This window comes from Anoplopoma fimbria, chromosome 20, assembly GCF_027596085.1.
Source record: "Anoplopoma fimbria isolate UVic2021 breed Golden Eagle Sablefish chromosome 20, Afim_UVic_2022, whole genome shotgun sequence".
NCBI classification, from domain to species: domain Eukaryota; kingdom Metazoa; phylum Chordata; class Actinopteri; order Perciformes; family Anoplopomatidae; genus Anoplopoma; species Anoplopoma fimbria.
The window spans coordinates 17,809,469-17,832,207 of NC_072468.1; the positions used below are offsets into that span (position 1 = coordinate 17,809,469).

Here is a 22,739-nt window from a genome sequence, read left to right on the forward strand (position 1 = left end):
AAAAAAAAATACACTCACCTAAAAGACATTTCAAGGGCTCGTGCAGTACGGACTCACTGGCAGTCTGGGCTCTTCTTCACCAGGAAGTGATGGTTTGAATCCAGTCTCTCCTCTGTGCTGTTGTCTATGATGAATTTCTCTCCTTCCAAACACAACAAAACTCAGAGGGAGTCAGGTTAAATAGACAGTTCAGGTTAACTTCCACTGTTCTTACTCTCTATGTTGACTTTTGTCCAGTTTAGCTCATGTTCAGCCTCCAACTCTCTCTCATGATAAGATATCAGGCTTCATCACCAGCCCGGCCAATCCTCCCGCCCTGTAATTTACTCTAATCTTCTAAATTATCCGACTATCTACAGAAGGAAAATGTGCCAGTTCCTGTCCCCTTCTTCCCCTGCTCTTCCTCTCGTAACCTCCTCTATGTGCAAATGCTCTCCTGTTTTTCCATCTCCCCTGCAAAGCAACATTTGTATCCATGTAAATTCCACCACGTCTTTCGAAGTTTGCATGCAAAGTATGTCATGCTCTTTACGCTCTGCATTTGTTTTATTTGAACAGTTACATTTTCCTCAACTCGTATCAGCATCAAGAGAATTATGTTGACAAACCAAAAAATATACTCAAATTCAGGGGTCCCTGAATGGTTTAAAATGTATTTGACTCATATCACCTTTCTCCAGCTGAATGGGAGAAACTTTACTTAGAGAGAAGTCTGCAGCCTTGCTTGCGGCTCTGTAAGGGCCGCAAGCAAGGCTGCAAACATGCTAACAATAACTGCTATGCTGATATTAGCAGGTTTAATGTTCACTATGTTCAACATCTTAGTTTAGCATATTAGCATGCTAACATTTGCTAATTTTTCAAAGACAACGTACAGCTGCGGATGATTGGATTACTGTTATTGTGTCATAAGTGTTGACCAAATTGAGATATTGACCTGATGGTTATGCGAGATGAAAAGTTACTTTATCACCAAAGTGATTACAATTCATCCTGACAGGAACATGAATTTTTACACCACATTTCATGGCAATTCCTTGAAAATGTAAAAAAACTTTGAAAAACTGTTGACTTTTTATTGTAGTTCATAAAAACAAACGTCAATGATAGAAACAACAAGGTGGTAACCATAATAATAATATTCAATAATGTAAAACAACAAAACAATATACAGTAAGAAATTAAATTAATCATTCTCAAAACCATCCCATGTACCTAAAAGCCGTGTAGCTATTGCATGCCCGTATTTTCGGGAGAGTTTCCAGGGAGCAAATCTGTGGTGCAGTTAGGAATGTCGAGGTGCTGGTTGGGGTTTTAGCACAGAGAGCTGATCCTGGATTGAGTAATCTGACAAGGAGGGTGGAGGTTTGGGATGGAAGGTAAAGACACAAGAGGAGGTAACAGAACTGAGTGACTGATAGAAAGATGACTTTAACAGTCTCTCAGCGTCGGGGGGCATTCTGCAGTAGAGGTGCACATTAATATGCCCAATTTATACATACAGGAAACACACACACTCTCTCCACACACACACACACACACACACACACACACACACAGAGATGATGACATTAGAGTTGAATGACTTAAAAATAAATCACATTTTTCTAAAGGCGAAAATGAGCACAATAGAACCCCTTGACTTCTTCAATAATCCAAAAGAATGACTACAAAGCACCTGTGTACTCCGAGCATGCTGCTTTTTCTCCAGTCTAGCTTCTTCATGTCACATACAGTTACATACACATGTTTGACCCTGTTGTAAAGACAGAACAGGACAGGTCAGTGGAGCTGCCCACAGTTCAGTCACAACGACAGTGCTCAGGTTACGGGAGTTACATCTGGAACCCATTGGAGGAGAAATACTTGTTTCCATTCGCTCCCGTCTTGCATCTGCAGTTCCAGTCTTCTCAAATCAAAGTCCGGCAGCATAGCTGATGCTCTTATGAGTCCGGCAATAGGTTGTGGGTGCAGAAGGAGGACTAACCTGGCTGTGCTGTACATGGCGGTAGAGGGGGAGGACGTCTGCTACATGGCGGTGAGGTGAGGGCGACTAGCCTGAGTCAGTGAGAGTGAAATGAGCGAGGCAATTGGTCAGCGAGGGACCTGCATCTGCTGCGAGGTCTGGTTCTGAGCGGTGACGTCGGGGCCCCGGCTGGCCAGTCGGCTAAGGATGTTCCTCTCGGACATTTGCAGCCGCACGGCCACAGGGGGTATCCTGGCAATGGTTGCCGGGAGACGCGTCACGTCAGCCTTCATGTCGCTCAGGAGTTCCTCAAGCTGTTTGAGAACTGTAAATACAACACGCATATGAGCTATGAGCGCCACCACGTTAATCTAAAGTAAGGACTGTTAGTTTGTGTCTGGTGAAGTTCAAGGTTTCAAAAGTCAGTCAGTCAGACAGCCAGACTTTACAAAATACAGCACAAAGAAATATTGTGGGTAGGGCTATAAACAACAACTGTGGGAGCTAATTTGGCTAGCAGGCTAACAACAGCGGTTCACAAAGTTTTAAATTATACAACTTCAAACACTTTGTCATTGGCCTCTGTCCTTGTTCTTACACTCACTACAAACAGCATCAACAACAACAACATCTCTCCTTCTCTGCTGTTTGTTTTATTTTGTCCAGGAGTTATTAATCAGCAACTGTTTTGACAATTGATTCATCGCTTAAGTCATTTTTCAAGACTGCTTTTCAAAAATGAGGATTTGCTGCTTTTTTCCCCCACTTTGTAGCTTGTACCAAACAAAACAATTAAAGAGGTCACCTTAGACTCTGGGATTATATGATGGGCAGTTTATAGGTTAAAATAATATTGAGAGAAAACAATAAGCAGATTAATCAACGATGAAAATTATCATTTTTTGCAGCGGGAAAACCAAACCCTCGTATTGTGCGAGTGATCACATATTCAGCCTGAAAGGTGGTGACTTGAAGTGGTTACTTCCTGAAGAGGTAATGAGAAGCCGTCTTTGTTCAAACATGGAAGCTGCCAACAGTGTTGCACCTGTCACTTGTTGCTTGTAACCTTAGCAACTCTAATTAGACATACAAATATTTGTGTTTATATAATAGCTTCCTTTTCCCTACTCCTGATGCCACGACAATGATGGCCGACACTTAATTCTCTCTCACACAAACACAAGCTCCTCTTATTCAGAAGCTTCTAACAGGAAAAAAAAAACTCACAATAGACTCTTGTGATTCAAGCTAAAGGAATATTATTGTGAGACGACAGGACAGAATATTTTAAACAGTTCTCCTGCCAAAATCCTAACATAGGATGACCACTTGTATACGTTTAATTAGTGAGAGCAATTGTGCAGATTTTTCAATATGGTTCAGCTCCCCCTTTAACATAAAGTGCAGCCTGCTTAACGTGAATTTGGAATTGGTGAGTTTGTAGTCGAGTTGCAATGCAGCTGTTACCTCTCAAGTTGGTTGAAATAATTATATGTAATGTCATTCTGCATAATAGCAAAGAGCCAAAAGCTGTGCAGTACTGTGTTCTTTTCCATGTGCATGAGAACCCTCACTGTGCCCATCTCGTTTGATCTTCCATATGTTTTACCTTTATGCAGAACTGCATTAGCAGGTTTGTTTCCAGACATGGACTCCTTGCTGAGGTGCTGGTGGGACTCTGCGAGGCACTCCACCTCACTGAAGCGAGTGTTGAGGGCCATTGAGGGGTGGGCTGGGTCCTCTGTCATGTTCAAGTAAGCAGCCCTGCGCAACTGCTCCTCAATCACCAATGCCTGCTCAAGTAACTATACAGGAAACGACAAAAAGCCCAGTGAGCTATAATAGAAACACAGACAGAATCACACACACGCACACACACACACACACACACACACACACACAGGGGAAACACATGATACTGGTGAGCATTCTCAGTTTACCTTGAACCTGCGGGCCAGAAACTTGTTCTTGATCTCCAGGAAGTTTCCTCTGCTCATCTCCCCTTTGAAGGGCTCGTTGAGGATGGCAAACCTCACATCATTCTGCACATCCTGCCAGCGAGCGTAGCCGTGTCTGAGAGACGCCACGGTCAAGTGTAACAACATTATTGTCTCATGAGGGTCATAATATCATATGCCAATTTTTTCTCATGCAAGTTTTAAGGACAATAAATTCTTAATTATAATGCATGGATAACTTAATGTAAAACTTTAAGTTAACTTTCTTCTCTTCTAAAAAAAACAAAAAAAAAACAAAACTTTCTATTATAGTAGACTGAGAAAAATCTGAATATTCATATTTGAGAAGTCAGAACCAGATTCTCAAAACAGCTGCCGATTCATTTTCTACCGATCGACTGATTGACTAGTCCACTAATCCTTTCAGTTCTAATGTGATGGGAAGACAGCGATCACACACTGTTCAAACTTAACAAGGAATTGTTCATTTGAAAGGATACTGTATGATTCCAGCCAGCAGCCAGTAGTCATGGCGACGGTGCCAAATCTCAAAGGTCTTCTTGGTGACAGTGGCTGCCCGCTCTTCATTCTGCCACAGAGAGTGAAGCTCTGAAAAGGAGGGCAGAAAGGTCAAAAGACAGAAACCAAAGAGAAAAACGAAAAGAGACAGAAAAAAGTGTGTGTGTGTGTGTGTGTGTGTGTGTGTGTGTGTGTGTGTGTGTGTGTGTGTGTGTGTGTGTGTGTGTGTGTGTGTGTGTCCACCTGTGAATCCTCCATCAGCAATGTTGAACATGAACCTCTGCTTGGTGGCTTTTTTCTTCTCTTCACTGACGTTAACCACCGGCGCAGCTGTTGCTCCTTCTTTGGCATTCTCTCCGTTCTGCAGTTTGCCAGACTCGTCTGTTTTCACAGCGTCCTTCTCCTCTTTTTGCTCTGTGAGAAAAAAAACGGAAACATGTCAGCAAGCAACACAGTTTAAAGCTCTAAACACGAGTGAAACTAAATTATGATACATGTAATTGAAATAAACATTTAGCTGAAATAAACATTTAGCTTTCCCATAAAGATATTTTGACGATGTCTACATCTGAGTTAAATGTTTTGGAACATTTAACAAAGTCTACACTTTAATCAACTTTCAGTGTATGCGTGTGTTTCTGCATGTACCTTTCTTCTCCTCTGGAGGTGAACTGGTGTCCATCTTCTCATCTTTTCCTTCTTCAGCTGAAACAAGAGAAACACAGTTAGAATAGAAAAAGGGAAATTAAGGAAACAAGACATAATGGAGAACCGTTGCCTCACCTTTAGACTTGTCCTCCTCTGAATCCATTTTGGTCTCCAAATCTTCTCCCTTGACCTCAGCAGGAGTGTCCTTCTCTGTCTCCGAAGTCTTGTCCTTCTCTTCTTTCTCCTTGCTCGGATCATCTGCCTCCTTCTCCTTGCCTTCATCATCTCCATTTCCTGCCTCCTTCTCTTTCTCCTCCTTCCCCACAGCGGCGTCTACCACCTCTTCTTTCTTTTCGAGGACGGGAGATTTTTCAGACTCATCTGGGATTTCAATAATCTAGAGGAGAGGTAAATCAGTTTAAAATTAGATGAAATCTGCAAATTTAAGTATAACGTTGTTGCATATAATTTATTAGTACTGAAAACATTAATGCATGATGTGAATGTAAAAGCAGAATTTACTTCTGGATCGTCTGTCTTTTTGGCTCCTTTGCCATCCTCTCCCTCCTTCTTCATGTCTTCTTTGTCGTCTGATTTAGAGAAATCTTCTGACAAGAAACAGAAAACACAGGTCAACAACAAGTATCCAAAGGGTGCATTTTAACCTTTTTCCGTTATAACTGTCAATAAAAACAAATTACATTTTTTAAGCTTGATAGTTGAATGCTTAAGAAAAAGTGAGTCTTGTGTCCAGTATTTACTTGTTTCATGTTTTTCTTGTTGTATCCACAAGAGGGTGTCAGAAAATAAGCTGCTAGTCAAGAGATACTTGATGGAGACTAAATTATAACATATCTTTCAGTGCAACACAGAGGAAAATATATCACCGAATCATATTTTCTAGGGTTATTACTTTATTTATTTAAATGTGGAGGTAGAATTCACATTAAGATTCGGTCAGGGTAAAAGTAGTTTTGCGATACCAATCAGAGATCTCTGCCTACCAAACGTCTGGGTACAAGAACGACGGCGATAGCGATCGCAAACAAACCTTCACCCCTAACATGTTCTGTACTCAGAGAGGCCAATCACAACTTTTTATCTTCATGTCTAGGGGCGTACATGGGTTGAGAGAAACGTTTAGAGACTGGCTTGTGATTCTCAAGTAAAAGTTGAGGTAAAGCATGTGGTGCTGAGGTTAGGAAATGATGAGATGCATGTCATTTGTCAAAGGACACCCATAATGACACTGTTACAACACACATTTTATGTAATGGTTCTCACTGCAAAAGAACGAACTAAAGTATTATGATTCATAAAACTGAAATGAAATAACCCTTCTGCAGTGATCATTTCTTCATTGTAAGAAATCTTATGATATTTTACTTACTAAGTACAGAGTATGAAGTGTGTGTGTGTGTGTGTGTGTGTGTGTGTGTGTGTGTGTGTGTGTGTGTGTGTGTGTGTGTGTGTGTGTGTGTGTGTGTGTGTGTGTGTGTACCTGGGACGGGAGTGTTGGGCTGTGTGTCTGCAGGGGTCCCAGTAGAAGGAGTCTTTGGGTCTTCACCTGCAGCCAAAGCTGCAGCCCTTTTGTTCTCCTCCAGCTCTGCCATCCAGGGCATCGACCACTGACCGTTCACATGCTCAAACTCCTGCACCTGTTAATCAACAATCGAACCCGTCAGCCCATCACTCAATCAGTGATTACATACTTTCATTATCTACACATATTCTTGAGTGTTTCCTTTCTAACTGGTAAACCATACCTTCTTCCTTATAAGTGACATCACACCAATACGGGTGAGCACATGTTGCCTTGACAGACCCTCTCGTGGGACGCCGTCTGCAAAGGTCTCAGCTCCGTCTGCGCCCGGCTCACAAAGGTGACGCATGAACAAAGACACATAGGCCCTGAGAACATTGGTGAAGAAGAAGACGGACAGATGCCACGGTAAATACATTTGGAGCTGATAAAAAAAACTCAGCGAGATGCACATTTCACAGAAATGCACCAAGAAAATACATTGCAAATCAAACAAAAGGATACATATAACAGATTAATGACTGCTAAAAGCTTCAAGTGCAAACAACCCAGATCATTTTTTTTACTGTACTATGCAAATATTTTTCTATCAAACTTTAAAATTTTTGAAACAGCCCCAATTCTCAAATGTTTTCTAAACATAAGTAACAATAGATATTTAACCTTAACAAAATAGATTTAACGGGCCAAATCTTGAATTAAATCAGGAACTCTCTTTTTACAAATCTGGCATTTGATGCGAACTTTCAGTGCTTGACAGTTTTCGTTACAGATGAAATAAAAGTAGTGAGGTTTGTTAGTCAGTGTGGCCAATACAAGTAGAAAACTCACTTGAATTCTTTCTCAGACTTCCCACGGAGGTCCCTGACGAGCCACTGGTTGGTGAAAGCATCCTGGGGAGGCATCCCATAACGCATCACTGCATTTAGGAAAGCCTTCCTCTGCCGTGCATTGAAGCCCAAAACCTGAAAGGTAATAAAGAGGTCAGGATGTTCACAAATTTAAAGTAACTTTCGAAGCATTTATCATATCTTTTTGTGAAGGTTTTTTCCTCTGCAGGAACTCACTTCGATGTTCCCGCCCACTCTGGCCAACAGCGGAGGCAGAGGTTTGTCCCGATCGTTCCTCAGCCCTTTGCGGCTTGGTCTGCGGTTATTTGCTAAAGTGACATGAAACAAAGTAAGTCTATTTCAGTAGACATTCCAGTCAATAACATTTCAATGAGATAATACAAATGAAAGGAAAAAAAAAAAAAAAAAAATTCAAAAAAAAATTCAAAAAAAATCAAACTTTGCATATAGAAGTATCATCATGTGCATTTTTAACGTCCTAAAGTTTCTCTGTGAAGATGTTCCACTTACGGCTCATAACGACTCACTCTGATCCTGCTGAAGCTGTCCCTCCTCATCTCTCAGCACTTCTACTTTTAACGCTTCTTCTTGAAGCGTAAAGCTTTCAGAACATTTACAACTGAAAGCATTGTTGTGGTGGTATACTTCATTTAATGCAATTGAAGTAACAGAGCCATAATTAAATAAAACATAAATACAATCAATTGAAAACATGTACATCTTTTTCTGCTCATAAATTAATTGCCAAAATAAAATGAATCAACTTGTAGACATAAAATAAATAAAAAGGAACAATTTGATCTGAAATACTGATGGTTCCTTTTTTAAACAAAACCCGTTAAGTGCTTTTCAATACAACTTAATTAACAGTTCATATGAACACCATCTCTTTGAAGTGCAGGTTGACATTTCAGCTGGCCGAGAAACCGTTGATTATGATTTTCTTTCCCTGCTTCTTTCCTTTCTTCCTTCTCTTTTGTTCCTTTTTCTTTCGGTCTTTTCTTGCCTCTCTACGCTCAACGCAGATGATGCAGCTGCAAGTGGCCTTTTGTGAGTAGTTGTAGAGGTTGTCAATGAGGATATCATAGCTGTCGTCTGAATCTAAATGAGTAGAGGCGGTTTGAAGGATGTTAGTGGAGGAAAGAACTGGGGCTCGAACAGGAAGGGCTACCTCCATGTCTAGCATTGCTGGGACCAAGTCTAAAACTCAAAGACATCTTAATGACTGACTTCAAACAACTTAAGTGGAACATCTGTATCTTCAAATACAAGTTTTTAGTGTTGGCTCAAAAGCAAACACACACACACACACACATACCTCTTCTCTTAGCAGCAGTGGTCAAAACACTCAGCCTTACCTTCAGCCCGTTCATCAAAGTCCTCGTCACCCTCCTCCGAGGCCACCGAGTAATCCGACTGGTTATCTGACTGATCCTCCTGCCAGTCTAAAGGGAGCACAGACAGGAACGTTGAAGAGGGACAAAATAGAAAAGGACCAAACAGAATCTAATTGGTAATCGAGATGAAGAACATCCAAATTCCTCGAGGAGCTGCAGCCCCATTTAGTTACTGTCAACCAGGCTTTTAGCCAGGAGGGGGAGCTACTGCTTTTCAGTTTCTATAAAAAAATATTATTTAGTAAATGTCTTTTCCTGGGTATGTTGTATTTTAGTAGTTCAGCAAAGTATTCCTAAGTCCCCTGCTGTCCTTGTCATCCTGCATTTAGTTTATTAAAATACATCTGTATTAAGTGGACCAAAGGGAGAGGCTGCAGGATAACAAACGTGCACTGAGAAGCATAAATTCCCCTATTAAGTATAATTATTATTAAGAAATAATAAGTTCCCCTCAAAGAGTTCTCAAGTCTTTGAGGGGAACTTATTATTTCTTCCTTATAAGAAGAATCCCCTATTTAAGTTTAAACATGCTTGGTTTGAGAAGAAATAAACTATCAATTTCTAAATAACACACAACTAACATTTATACTAATAACATAAAACGTCATACCATGTTACACCAACACCACCACCACCACCACCACCACACAAACACCACCAGCAGCACGCACACACAAGAAGAGATTGCATTATATGTTGTTCTGTACCCTGTCTTATACCTCGGTCCTCCTGGGAGCCGTCATTGTAGTTGACTGGCTTTCGAGTTCTTTTGCCTTTGCCTAAATTTCGGGCAAGGTCTTCCTGCTGCTGCTCGTAGTGGTGACGCAGCAGCTTCTCCCAGTAGTCAGGATCAACACTTTCCTCCTGCTTGATCACCTCTCTTTCCACCTCCTCCTCCTCACAGAGAGCAAAGAGCAATTAATATTGATTGAAAAGACCAAAAAAGAAATCTGTAACGAAGACCCTTAATTAAGGACATTTTAAGACAATTTTAAGGACAACTGACATCCCCTTCCTAGCTGTCAAATAGTACCTCGTCGTCTTCGTCTTTGACCACATACTGGGCCACTTTAAAGGAGCTGAGGTATTCGTTCATGCTCTGGATCTCAGTGTCATCCGTAGCACTCTGGTCCCTGTCGAGCAAACGGTCAATTGCGTGGTCATCGTAGTGGATCACGCTGCTGTCATCCTCCTTGTTGTCCCCTTGAAGCAGGATGAGTCAAACAGAAGAGGAAGGAAGCAGAAACTACATTTACTCCCTGTAACATCTGTCTGGTCAGACTGGTGTCCCAGTGGGGATCTTTCCACTACCGTCAGAAAAAAAGTCTCTCCCCCATTTTAAGACTTCATCCCAAACTCCTTATCCAACCCAGCGTTAGTATCCTGCGTATCTCCCAAATACAACATTAAAATGTGCAGTGCAGTTCATTGAAGTTAGTCGAACCTTTCAAATATACGTTAAATGTTTCATAGAACTGAAAAGCCATCCATTGACAAAACAGTGTTCATTAGAGATTCTCTTCTTTAATAAAAAAAACATGCAAATACTGTTGTTAACGCTCACAAAGATTACATCTGCCGTCATTTTAAATTAAAGAGTTTCTCACTGCACGCACTTGTTTTTTTTTTTTTTATAACATGCCATCCGTTATGGATAATATATTACAACTGATACTTTAACACCATTCTGATTGTTCTACACCAGGTAAAAGGATCAGAATGGTGTTAAATAAGCAAAGTTTTAACATTTGTTTTAGCCTAATTTAGCCAATAACAATTACAATGTGTCTTTATCTGATTCACGAAAGACCTCTGATTTTATCAGAACAAACAAGTTGTAACACGGCTTCATTTCACAACCCTCTGGCTACCCTTTTAAAACGTGAGAAATCTAACATTGCAATTCTGAAGTCCAATGCAGAAATTGCTTAATTGCCATGCAAATTGTAAAAAGCAAAACACAGATAAACATAAAAGCAAATGGTTGACAGAATTCATACTTGATCTTAAATCTGTCAGTGGGGTAAAGTTGACTCACCCTCTCCGAGTTCATCCTTAAACAACTCTTCAGTTCCAAACTTGAGGATGTCGTCGAGCTCCTGCTTGGACATGGAGCCTGTTTTGGAACCGAGACCGGGTCGCACCACCAGGTGAGTGAGCATCATCTTCTTCTTTGCCACCTGGTGAAGGTAGGTAGGTGGAGGACAAACAAAGCGATGAGTAGCTGTTAACAGACTCCGACATAGGTGATACAATTCAAAATATCTTGTGGTGTTCCTTTTCACAGACCTGCGTGATCCTCTCCTCCACAGAGGCTTTGGTAACGAAGCGATAAATCATCACTTTCCTGTTCTGGCCAATACGGTGAGCTCTGCTGAACGCCTACGAAGCACACACATGAAACAAACAGCAGAGTCACCCATCGTCCAAACAAAAACATCCTGACATGGATTTGAGGTTTACATTCAGGGTTTACATACCTGGATGTCGTTGTGGGGGTTCCAGTCAGAGTCGTAGATGACGACGGTGTCAGCAGAAGCGAGATTAATGCCCAAACCACCAGCTCTGGTAGAGAGGAGGAAAGCAAACTGGGGAGCACCAGGAGCTGTTGGAATGAACGACAGAAAAAAACATGGTGAGAAAGAAAATTAGAACAATGATAGCAGACAAGAGCAGCTGTTTTTTAGGTCATACAAACAGTGAATGTACCGTTAAAGCGGTCGATGGCCTCCTGTCTCAAAGCGCCAGTGACTCCTCCATCGATTCGCTCATATTTGTATCCCTCGTTCTCCAGGAAGTCCTCCAGCAGGTCCAGCATTTTAGTCATCTGGGAGAAGACCAATACCCTGTGGCCGCCGTCTTTCAGCTTCCTCATCATCTTCTGGAGCAGCGTCAGTTTTCCTGAAGACTTGGTCAGAGCGTTGCCTTCATACATGCCATTTGGAAGTTTTGGTGCCTCCTACAGTCAGAGAAAGAAATCTAAATAAACTGAGAGCAGTAAATATAAATATAAAATCGGACAAGGATCACCCCCCCAAAATAAACAGTTTAATCCCATACAACTGTGTGAACATCGTACTGTGGCAGCTGCAGGAAAGAGGTAGGGGTGATTGCAGCACTTTTTCAGGTCCATCACCACGTTGAGCAGAGACACTTGGTTTCCTCCTCCACGAGTGTTCAGGGCGTCAAAGTTACGCGTTAGGATGAACTTGTAGTATTTCCTTTTTTTTATTTATTTTTTTACAACAAAGACAAAGTTGAAAAAGGTTAATGAGAAAAGTGACTTTGGAGATTAGACCAAGAAAAATATATCACACGTATTTCAGAATTCACACTATTCAGAAAGTAGTAATGATAGAAAAATGGCAATCCATATTCTTCAATATGCAGACTGGTTCAATTCCAATTGGTGTATATTTTAACTGTTAAAATATATTGCTACAGATCTCTCTATAACGTACTTCTGCATGGGGCTCAGCTCCACTCTAACAATGAGCTCAGTCTTTGAAGGCATGTGTTTGAAAACATCAGCCTTCAGTCTCCTGAGCATGTGTGGTCCCAGCATGTCATGGAGCTTCTTGATCTGGTCCTCTTTGGCAATATCTGCAAACTCCTCCAGGAACCCCTCCAGGTTGCTTCAGAGAAAAAGAGAATAAAAAAATACATAAATATAGGATGGGGTTGGGTGTGTCCTCCTTGAATGTGCAATTCAGCCACATATGCTGTGGCCACATGTGGGGCTACTGACTTGAATCTCACTGGTGTCAGGAAGTTCAGCAAGTGGAAGAGCTCCTCCAGGTTGTTCTGAAGAGGAGTGCCAGTAAGCAGCAGCTTGTGCTGCAGTGGATAGTTGTTCAAGATGCGGAAGAACTAACGACAGGCAGGGAGAGAAAAAAAACATTATATTTTACGCATTGAACACATTTTTGAGAATCTGAATTACATTTTAAACGCAGGATAAACACTTTTACAAAGTACTCTGAGTTATTACCTTGGACTGGTTGTTTTTGAGCCTGTGAGCCTCGTCCACCACCAGACAGGCCCATTCAATGGAGCCCAGCACAGCCTGGTCAATGGTGATCAACTCATAGGATGTTAGCAGGACGTGGAACTTGACTGTTGAATCTTTCTGTAAAGCACAGAGAGAAGGGGAACATTAGTTTAGCTGCCAAACATGGAAATGAGTAGGACCACAATTAAATAGGGCTGAAAGCCATTGTTTCCACTGGAAATGTGTGCCCTCTGGGCTTTCACAATAACCGCAATTTTGCAATACCGTAATATTGATAAGCATACTGATAAGCACATAACTGCAACAACCGCTATGTTCACGGTTTTTTTAATCTTTAAAAAAAAGATTGTTTTATTCTTTTAAAAAGCTACAATATAACTAAAGAAGACTTACCATGAAGCTTATTTTTATAGCACCAAAATCATAATAAATTAAGTAATATAAGTAATATTTCCTGTTAAAGATATCTAATATTTTCATTTGATAGCATCATTCTCGCTCTGTTTTTTAGTTTCTTCCTTACCTTCATCTTGGATGCTTTTTTCCCGCCTCGGATGGCGTTTCCCTCAAAGGAGAACTCATTCTCCCTGATGACAGCCCTGCTGTCTTTGTCCCCTACATAGGTCACCACGTACATGTCAGGGGCCCACATCTCAAACTCTCTCTCCCAGTTAATGATGGTGGACAGGGGAGCACTAACCAGGAAGGGACCTTTGGAGTGACCCTGTATCAGGAAGATAAAGTCAAGGTTAACATGTAAATATTAGATTTATTATTAAATGGCTGAATATATACAGCGCTTTTACCAAAGCGCTTTTACACACACACACACACACACACACACACACACACACACACACACACACACACACACACACACACACACACACACACACACACACACACACACACACACACACACACACACACACACACACACACTTACTTTAGCCGCTAAACAACAAGGTATGCACACAACTATATTTGTCTTGCCCTGCCTTTAGGATAGAGTTCCTTACTTAGAACCTACCCCCTTTAATGGACAGAGTTACTGTGTGTCACGTGTCTGAAACCTTTCCCTGTAACATTGATTGACAGGGGAGGTCAGACTGGACGCAGCCTGTTCAGATGCCGGATATAGCATCAGAACAGGAAAACACAACAACGGTTCACTGCTTGCAAGACAATCAAATATACCGTTCTTACCTCCTTGTACAATGAGTAGAGGAAGACAGCAGTCTGTACAGTCTTTCCTAAACCCATTTCATCAGCCAGGATTGTGTCTGTGGCCTGAGCCCAAGAAAACCTCAGCCAGTTCAGCCCCTCCAGCTGGTAGGGATGCAGAGTGCCTCCTGTGCTGTCCAGGTAGTCGGGCTGCCGATCAAACTTGATGGTGGGCTGGAAGGAAGAAACAAAGAAGAATATCAAATCCACATCTTTCCTGATTCAAGCTGCTTTTATTCTGCAGAGGGAATACACTTGACAGGGATGCTTCATTTTATAATTAATAATTCATTAGTCCAATGGAAAAACTTCATATGGTAGGATCAGTTTCACAATAACTAAGGCTGTGTTTGCAGAGCTTGTTTTCTTTGCTTGAAGGTTTAATTACACTTACATCTATAACTGGATTAGCCGGTGGGCGATCTGCCTTCTTGACTTTGACTGTCTTCTTCAGCTTCTTAAGAGGTTTGCCCTCATCACCCATCATCAACTCTCTGAAAATAACAGAGATAAAAAAAAACATATTTTTAACCACATATATTTAGAGAACAATTATCCAACATATTGTAAGTCTCTGTATTACCTGTGATTCCAGTATGTCTGTTTGTAGGTGTCAAACTCTGGGATGTCCATGTCTTCGCTCTCCCAGGTCGCCTGGTCATAGGCCAGATCTCTCCATTTGATCAAGTAATGTATATTGTTCTTTTTATCAACACTAACATGAAAAAATGAAACACACAAGAAAGATTTATGATAGAGTACTATTACTGTGTTTGCTCTCCAGGTGTGTACCACTGTGTAAAATAGCAATGTTATGACTAAGATTCAGTCTGATGGCTCCACACCTTCAGAGCAAACTAATCTCACTGCGATTCTTTTTATAGGTGAAATATACATTTCATATGAGATTATATATGTGTCCTACGTGTGGTTGAGGATGCGGTGGATCATCAGCCACTCCATCTTGACTCCATAGCGGTAAAACTCCGCCTCCATGTGGATGAAGAGAGGATCCTTGTTCTTCCTCTTGGTGCTTTTGTTTTCATCACCCTCACCTCCGAAATCCACAGGCGGCGGTTCGTCCATGTCGGTCTTCCTCTGGTAGTTGCGGAACATCACCTGGCAGTTAAGCTCCAACTGGGCGACAGGGAGGTAGAGAAAGGGACCATTAGGTTTGTGTGTTTCTTGTCTTTTCTACACACAAGTGGATACAGTTTCAGAGAGAATGTGCTACCTGTAACTCCAGCACCCAGGAGCAGTGCCAGTACGACATGTTGCACCATTTGACAAAGAACTCCCTCTCCCTGCGGCCTGCCAGCGGCGGAGGATCAGAAGCATCAGCAGGGAGATCAGCAGGCCGAGGGACAGGCGTGGGGGCTGGCGGCTCCCCCCATCGCCATGTTATTACCTTCTGGACCTTGCCCTTCATGTGTGGACACTGTTAGAAAGTAGGAAAGGGGAGGAAATGATTTAGGATATGATGTGTGTCATTTAACAGACGCACTGATCAGATTCTGGTTTTTATGAATAATAGGTACGCTGAAGTTTTAGGACATGAGATATCAGCAAAATAAAAGCTGCTATGGCTTAAATAAAATACTGTAGACGTGCACAAGATGGAATCTACATCCGCATACACGCCCACGTGAGGACACGTGAGCACACGCACGCACCGACTCTCGTGCACCAGCGCATAGCGCTCACCTTGCAGCGCGGGCAGATCCATTCTCCATTGGGAATTTCAGGGAGAGGAGGGTTGAGGCAGTGGATGTGGTAGGAGGAGGGGCAGGTGTCACAGCAAAGCAGCTCCCCTCCGTCCTTGCACACCCGGCAGAACTCAATGTGGTGGTCGTCTTCCTCCTCCACCCCTTCATCCCTCCTGTCTTCCTCATCCTCCGCTTCGGCCTCAGATAGCTCATCCCTGGCCTCCCACTGGATCCCCTCCTTCTCCTGGTGGCAGAATTACAGAAAGAGGGAGGAGGTGTGAGTGTGAGGGGGAGGAGGGAGGAGGGAGGAGGAGGGGGGGGGGCAGACAGGCAGGGAAGGTATGCGGAACGGAGTGAAAGGAAACAAGGGAGGGGTGTGGGGGGAGTTTCAAGAGCGCCGGGGGTGGGGTGTATGTGCATTGCGTGCGTGTGCAAGTTTGCACGTGGAGCCAGAGTGGAGGGGGAGAGAGGGGAGGGACAAGCAGAGGAAATGGGGGATGGGGGGTGAGATGTGTGGTGGGAAATAGGAGAGGATAGATGGAAACATGAGCAAGAGGGTTGGGGGGGGCAGCAGAGGACAAAGAGAAATGGAGAACACAACAATATATTTTAAAAAAACATTTAAAAAGTCCATTTCCCAAAAACAAACCCTCACTGTTAATGCCACTTTCCAATAACACACTTCCACACACCTATACCTTACAGGAAGGTGCAATTTTTACTCTGCTGTTACATACTCCAGGAACTGGGGCCCAATCTTTTCTAACATAGGCCCCAGTGGACTTCTCTACACAGCTCTGACAGGTACTCACACAGTGTGGGCAGCTCCACTTGCCCTCAGGGGCCTTTTCCATGTCGGGGTCCAGACAGACCATGTGATAAGCTCGGGGACAGGTGTCACACAAAATTATCTCTCCTCCCTGCTGGCACACCTCACAGTAGTCCTGGTGGTCCGTCTCGTAGCCATCGCCATCCTCCGTTTCCACTGAGAGAGGACGCCCACAAAAAATTAGCAGGAAAAAAATAGATACCCGGTGCATGTTAAGTGTAAAGGCCTTAATCTTGCCCTTGCTTATAATCTTATTCGACAAAGCAAAACATCCTACATTCATCTGGTTTCTTTTCCTAAATCTGTCCAGTACTGATGCAACAGAACCAACTTTTCATTTAAGTAATATTTCCATGCCAACCTTTCTTCTTTTTCTTTGCACTCTTGGGCTTCTTCTTGGGACGATTGCTGCGGTTGGAGCCATCCGACACCGAGAAACTCCCGTCATCAAAGTCGCTTTCTACATCGGGTTCATCTTCATCACTCTGACAGAGAAACAGCGAGAGAGAGAGAGATTGGGAAAGAAAGAAATAACTTGTTACATTAAAGTACATTATAAATTGTCTGATTTAATGATTTTCTAATTGTCAAACGTAAAGACTGTACTGTAAAACAGAATCAAAAGGACGGCACAAATCTTACCGAAGAGCGCTTCCTCTTGCTGTTGAGGCCGCCTAGCTTGATCTTGAGTGGAGCCACCTTCTTAGGTTTGGGCTTCAGCTGAGGCTTAGCCGCGGGCTTCGACTTCTTGCGAGCATTGGGACCTGAGAAGACACAGAGATTAAAAGTTTTATCAGTAGATGTAGTTCCTAAACAACAAGCCACCTCTTACCATTTAATCATAATGTTATCTTAGCAACAATGTGTACTTCACCTTTCCCCTCTTTGGTTTTGGCCTTGCGGAGTGGAGGTGCCGGGGCTGCTGGGGGTGCAGCAGGTGTCGGAGCAGCGACAGGAGCAGGAGCAGGTGAAGCGGCGGCACCGGTCTCTGGCCCTTCGTCTGTTCCCGCCACCACCATGTTCTCCACAGCTGCAGCCACAGTGGCAGCTGCCAGAGCTGCATTGGCGGTGGCGCAACCCTACACGAGAGGACACAGCATGGAGTAAGAAACTCTGCTCTCTACTGTCAAACACACAAGAGGACAGCTACACATTGTGCATTATAAATCTGACCTGCAAACTTGTTCATGATTTCCATACCTTTAGAGGGTTGTTGGTGCTGAATTCTCTCCACTTAGCCATCATTAAGGTCATCATCTTGGACACAGCAATTTTGGGGTTCTTAGCTGCAATTAAAGGCCTGAGGAGATAATATGCACAAGATTAATAGTGATAATTTATATTTCAATACATACATAGCTCCTTTAATAACAAGGTAGAGGCAATACAATAATATTTATTGCTAATGTGAAAGGGGTCTCCTCACCTGACGAACTGGCTGAAGGCCTTGTAGTTGGTGAGGGAGCTGTAGTCTTCCTGAGTAAAGACGTGGTCAATGTCTTTCATGCCCCATGCCTCCAGCAGCTGGGTGGAGCTTTTAGGCTAAGGCGTAAAGAGAGGGGATGAAAAGAACAGCGAGGGGAGTTTAGATTGTCATGTTAGCCCTGATGGAATTAATTAATTGTCCACTCAGCATCTGGGTCTGAATAAATCTTTACCTGGCAATCATCGTCATCATCGTCATCGTCTTCTGGTTCTGGATCTTTACGTTTGCTCTTTGAGCTGGACGAGGCTCCTTTCTCCGCCGCCGCACCTCCTTTCTTCTTATCTTTGGCGTTGCTGGAACGTTTCTTCTTTTTTTTCCCAGGAGCATAGTCACTTCCTTCACTCGCTGACCGCACTCCTCCCTCTTCTGCATCTCTTTCTGCTGCTTCTACTCCAATCAGGTGCTCTGGAGAGCTGACGGGCAACTCCTGCAAAACAAAGAGTCCCTTTGCAAATTACACGATTATATTGTTTTTATTATATAAATTCAAAACTAAAGTGTCATTTCATTTCTAGTAGTAAATATACCAATCTATAAGGGTCTATATCAAGGTTTACATGGAAAGTCACAAAGCTCTGCTATCATATATTTAGCTACAAGGACAGTTCATCAATAAATGCAGGTATAGCCAAAACGATCAGTCACTAAATCTATTGGTCGGCCTACAGTAAACTAGTTAACCTATTTTAAAATCAATTAATCTTTTTAATCACTGTTAAAGCTAAAATGTAAAACACTTTGCTGTCAGTGAAGACTTAGGACACCAGAGAAAGTAATATTTGAGAAGCTGGAACCAGAGAGGTTTAGCATTTTTCCTTAAAAAAGGTCTCATAACATTACATTGATTAACAAAATAGTTGAGGATTAATTTTTGGTTTATTGAATAATTGGCAAATTGTTGAAAGCTTACAGTATATCATAGTATTCTGAATATCTGGGTTTTAGACTGTCAGACAAAACAAGTTAATTATACTAAGTATTATTCACTAATTAAAGGTATTATTTAATGAAACCCATTAATGTATTAATTGAGAAAATGATCTGCAGATTCATCAATAACACCAATGGTTAGTTGCAGCCCTGATTTCAGGACATGCTTATCTCTCTTATTTTAATCCCAACCCAGACTTCTCCATGCTGAAGTCCAGTCACAGGAATATAAAATGGATGAAATAAGACAAAGGATAACCCAGCAACAGGAGATCAGAGACTGAAGTGCACACATCTTTACAGAGACCTGGCTCCATCGTGGCATCGTGGATCAAGCTATTACGTACACTTCACGGACAAATCACAGGACTCTGTATTTACATTAATGATGCATGGTGCTAAAACATAGTCAAATATGATGACATTGATTCCCTTGTGTCAAATAAATGTCTGTTTAGTTGTTATCTATCGCAGAAGAAGGTAAGACTATGGAGATTTAGCCTATGGCCTAGTGATCACAGTGTTTCAATATTTATACATTTGTAATGATACAAACTGGATGTGTGTGGCGACATTCCCAGGAAAAAAATGCTCTATTAAGGTGTCCTATATACACAAAGAATTGAACTTTGCCCAGATTTGGGAAAAATTTAAGCTAATGTATCAACAAGAATCCAGACTACTTAACTCTAATCACCTTGTTTTTAATCATAAAAAATGATAAATGAACCAGTGTTACGTCCTTCGTCGATAGATAGTGACATTTATTTAAATGAAAAATCTTCTAAATTGCCACTTTAAGATGATTGCCATATAAAAAAATGGCACTTCTGTTTTTTCCATGTTATTCTTGTGAAGCAAATGGGCTCCAATTGCATCTCGTTGTTGCATCATGACAACATATGTCATATATGCACAGAAATAGTAATAAATGCATCTTTTTCAAAGCCATTTTTAATTAACTGTCTGCTGTGAATAAAACTCAGAAGAACATGACAGATGGGGGAATTAGCTATCTATTTAGCTACCAAAAAAAAAATGTACAAGTAGATCTAGGGAGCTCCTAACCTGGAGTCAAAGGACTCCCAGGGGTCCCTTGTGATTGTTTTAGCGTGCACCCCCAGATGTGACCACATGTTGTGGATTGACAGATTTGTTTAACCTGTCAAATCTGACAGAGAGAAATGTGGTTCCCTGAGTCAACAAGTTGACAATGTGCATGAAAAGTTTGTCACACCAACCTCTCTGACTGGCCTCTGCCTCTTGCTGCTCCTGCTCTCTCGGCTGCTCTTCTTGGCTTTCTTCTTCTTCTTGGACTTGGGCGCCTCCTCCACGTCAGACACAACATCCCCCCCCAGCTCGTCCTCACCTGCAGGTGACATGCTGCCATAAGCGAGAGAAGAAGAAGGAGGAGAAGAAGAAGGAGAAGAACACGCGGACGGTGGCTCTTGCTGCAGACCGGAGAGGAGAGGGCAGCAGACACGCGCACTGGCACGACTAAGGCAAGTGTCAGTGCACGCGCGTACACACCGTGAACGCCACAACAGAACAGGTTGAAACTTGTCTGATCTCTGGCTCTGAAACTTTGACACTTTACACCCGCAGTCGAGAAGACACATTGAAGGGGGGACACACGACTCACTGAACAAAAAAAAGAGGTTAATAAATCAAACATAACTATGAACACTTCCTTGAGAAGTTAAGCCAACTAGTCGACAATGGCGAGTGACGGACAGGCTAGCTGAAGCTAACGTTAGCATCGGCTAGCTCAGAGATGGACCTCGTTCTCACACACACACACACACACACACACACACAAAACACACAGCTCACCTCGGAGAAGTGAGGGCTCGTCCGCGGCTCCAAAGTCTTCCCTCTCATCCTCGCTGCCCGACATTTTTTTTTTATGTCTTGCTGGTCGAGTTAATCCCTCCTAAAGCTCGCTCCTCGGTCCGCGAGGGAGGAGGGAAAATGACGTGGGACCGTCGGAGAAACTGACCGGGGGTGTCCGGGAAGGGAGGGGGCTGGGAAATAAATAAATAAATAAATATATAAATAAATGGTACTGGTTGGTAGCTACCGCGCTCCTTCCTCGTGTCCCAGTGTATCCACACAGCATCTGGTCTAATTAACCACCTGCGTATCGGGAGAAGTTGGATAACTTGATCGTGTCTTTGACGTGATGAGATGGTGATCTGCAGGTACACGAGAGCACGCGGGACCGGATGAAGTTCAGTGTGGCATCCATCGTGAGCTCAAGTGTGTGCGCGCTCCAACATGGCATAGGCAGGTTAAAACAACACATTGAGGGGAAAAGTTTAAGCCCTACGTTCACACATTATAAACTTACTGTGGTCCCGGGTCGAGGTGAGCTCTCTCGCTCTCTCTCTCTCTCTCTCTCTCTCGGTCAGGCTGTTTGTCAGGCTGTTTGTCAGGCTGTTGTTGTCACGTATCGCTCCTTCGTTAAAGCCGACTGGATCAATGATCAGCGGGATAAATGAGCACAAACAGGAGCCGTCAATGACCCAGAACACGTCGCTCCGTCCCCCTCTTCTCTCCCCTCACAGGCAGAGCTTAGCTAACATCCTCACAAACACACAAAGGGGCAGACATCCCATAATAATCCCCCCCCTCCTTCCCCTCCCACACTCACACAGGACTCTGCATAGTTACCTCGCAACGGACAGACCATAATACTCAGCCTGCCCCCACCCCCTCCAACCGCGTGCGCGTGCACACTCGCTCACTCACTCACCCGCACGCACGCACGCACGCACACCACCACCACTGCTGCTAGACGTGCATGCACCGGGCTCTTGCATGCACACACTCCTTCCCCTTTTCCACTAGTAGTCCCAGCCCCCCCCCTTAGCAACCCCGTCGTCATGGTGACACTCCCTCCCCTACACTCCACGGCAGACCATAATACTCCAGCAGTACCAGCATACATCCCATAATATACAACTCCTAAAAAGACAAGAAAGAAGAAGGGAAAAAAAAAAAAAACACCAGTCACATGGTCTCCAGGGGAACTGAAGTCCACTGGTGACAGACCATAATATTCACTGAACATCCATCTGGGAGAGAGCATGCCAAGAAGTCAAAGAGCCTTCACTTTAGTGCCTGTGATCCAAACACAGGTAGACTGCATGCCGACAGTGCTGCGGGTCAAACAGGCCGGCTCAACCCGGTGGTTTAACAGAACTGGATGTGTGTCAAATACTTTGTTGATGCCAAACTGCTGCTGCTCAGCTCCACCCGATGCAGGCGGAGGCCTCCTGTTACAGCAACGTTACCGCTGGACTGACCCACATCTGTTTCATTGATCAAGAAGAGTGTCATCTCACTGTCAATGTATGGACAAGTCCTTAAGGTGCAACATGAGCCAACAGGTGTGCAAGTCCACAAGGGGGACAGCAGGTGTACACCATGCCTGCATCTTGGTTCTGCTGTGGTGGGGATGCAGGTCAAAGGTGATCTAATTGATTCATAAAACACACAAAATGTTGCCTTCAAGTTCAGTTTGTAAAGTAGTAAATAAGACATAAGTTCTTGGACATCAGTGACACATCAAATCAGTAAATATGACTGTGAAAGTGTGATAGACATTCAAGTGACACACCATCAACTACAGATGACAATTATGCATTACAAAATAAAAATAGTAAAA

The 22,739-nt window shown here is 42.9% G+C and overlaps 1 protein-coding gene across 5 annotated transcripts; it reads right to left on the reverse strand.

Annotated features, from left to right (window-relative positions):
- Positions 1–1,062: 1,062 nt before the first annotated feature.
- chd4b (chromodomain helicase DNA binding protein 4b) lies at positions 1,063–21,694 on the reverse strand. Of its 5 annotated transcripts, none has more exons than XM_054621571.1 (40): positions 21,420–21,694; positions 20,903–21,093; positions 20,311–20,438; positions 18,312–18,566; positions 18,080–18,195; positions 17,854–17,953; positions 17,528–17,732; positions 17,296–17,417; positions 17,015–17,138; positions 16,637–16,809; positions 15,823–16,068; positions 15,353–15,556; positions 15,044–15,255; positions 14,702–14,833; positions 14,513–14,612; positions 14,101–14,292; positions 13,418–13,618; positions 12,874–13,011; positions 12,631–12,752; positions 12,344–12,517; positions 11,962–12,103; positions 11,592–11,841; positions 11,363–11,487; positions 11,172–11,264; positions 10,921–11,062; positions 9,916–10,085; positions 9,602–9,776; positions 8,844–8,930; positions 7,702–7,793; positions 7,466–7,599; positions 6,858–7,002; positions 6,593–6,749; positions 5,614–5,699; positions 5,227–5,488; positions 5,092–5,148; positions 4,687–4,857; positions 4,425–4,533; positions 3,907–4,039; positions 3,576–3,771; positions 1,063–2,291 (listed from the first exon to the last, which is right to left on the reverse strand). In XM_054621571.1, exons 2-40 carry the CDS (start codon positions 20,964–20,966, stop codon positions 2,095–2,097), a joined length of 5,931 nt encoding a protein of 1,976 aa, XP_054477546.1. In that variant the 5' UTR covers positions 20,967–21,093; positions 21,420–21,694; the 3' UTR covers positions 1,063–2,094. The 5 variants fall into 5 exon arrangements, with proteins under 5 accessions (XP_054477546.1, XP_054477543.1, XP_054477545.1 ...); XM_054621568.1 differs by having other exon boundaries at positions 9,590–9,776; XM_054621570.1 differs by having other exon boundaries at positions 9,602–9,779.
- Positions 21,695–22,739: the final 1,045 nt, after the last annotated feature.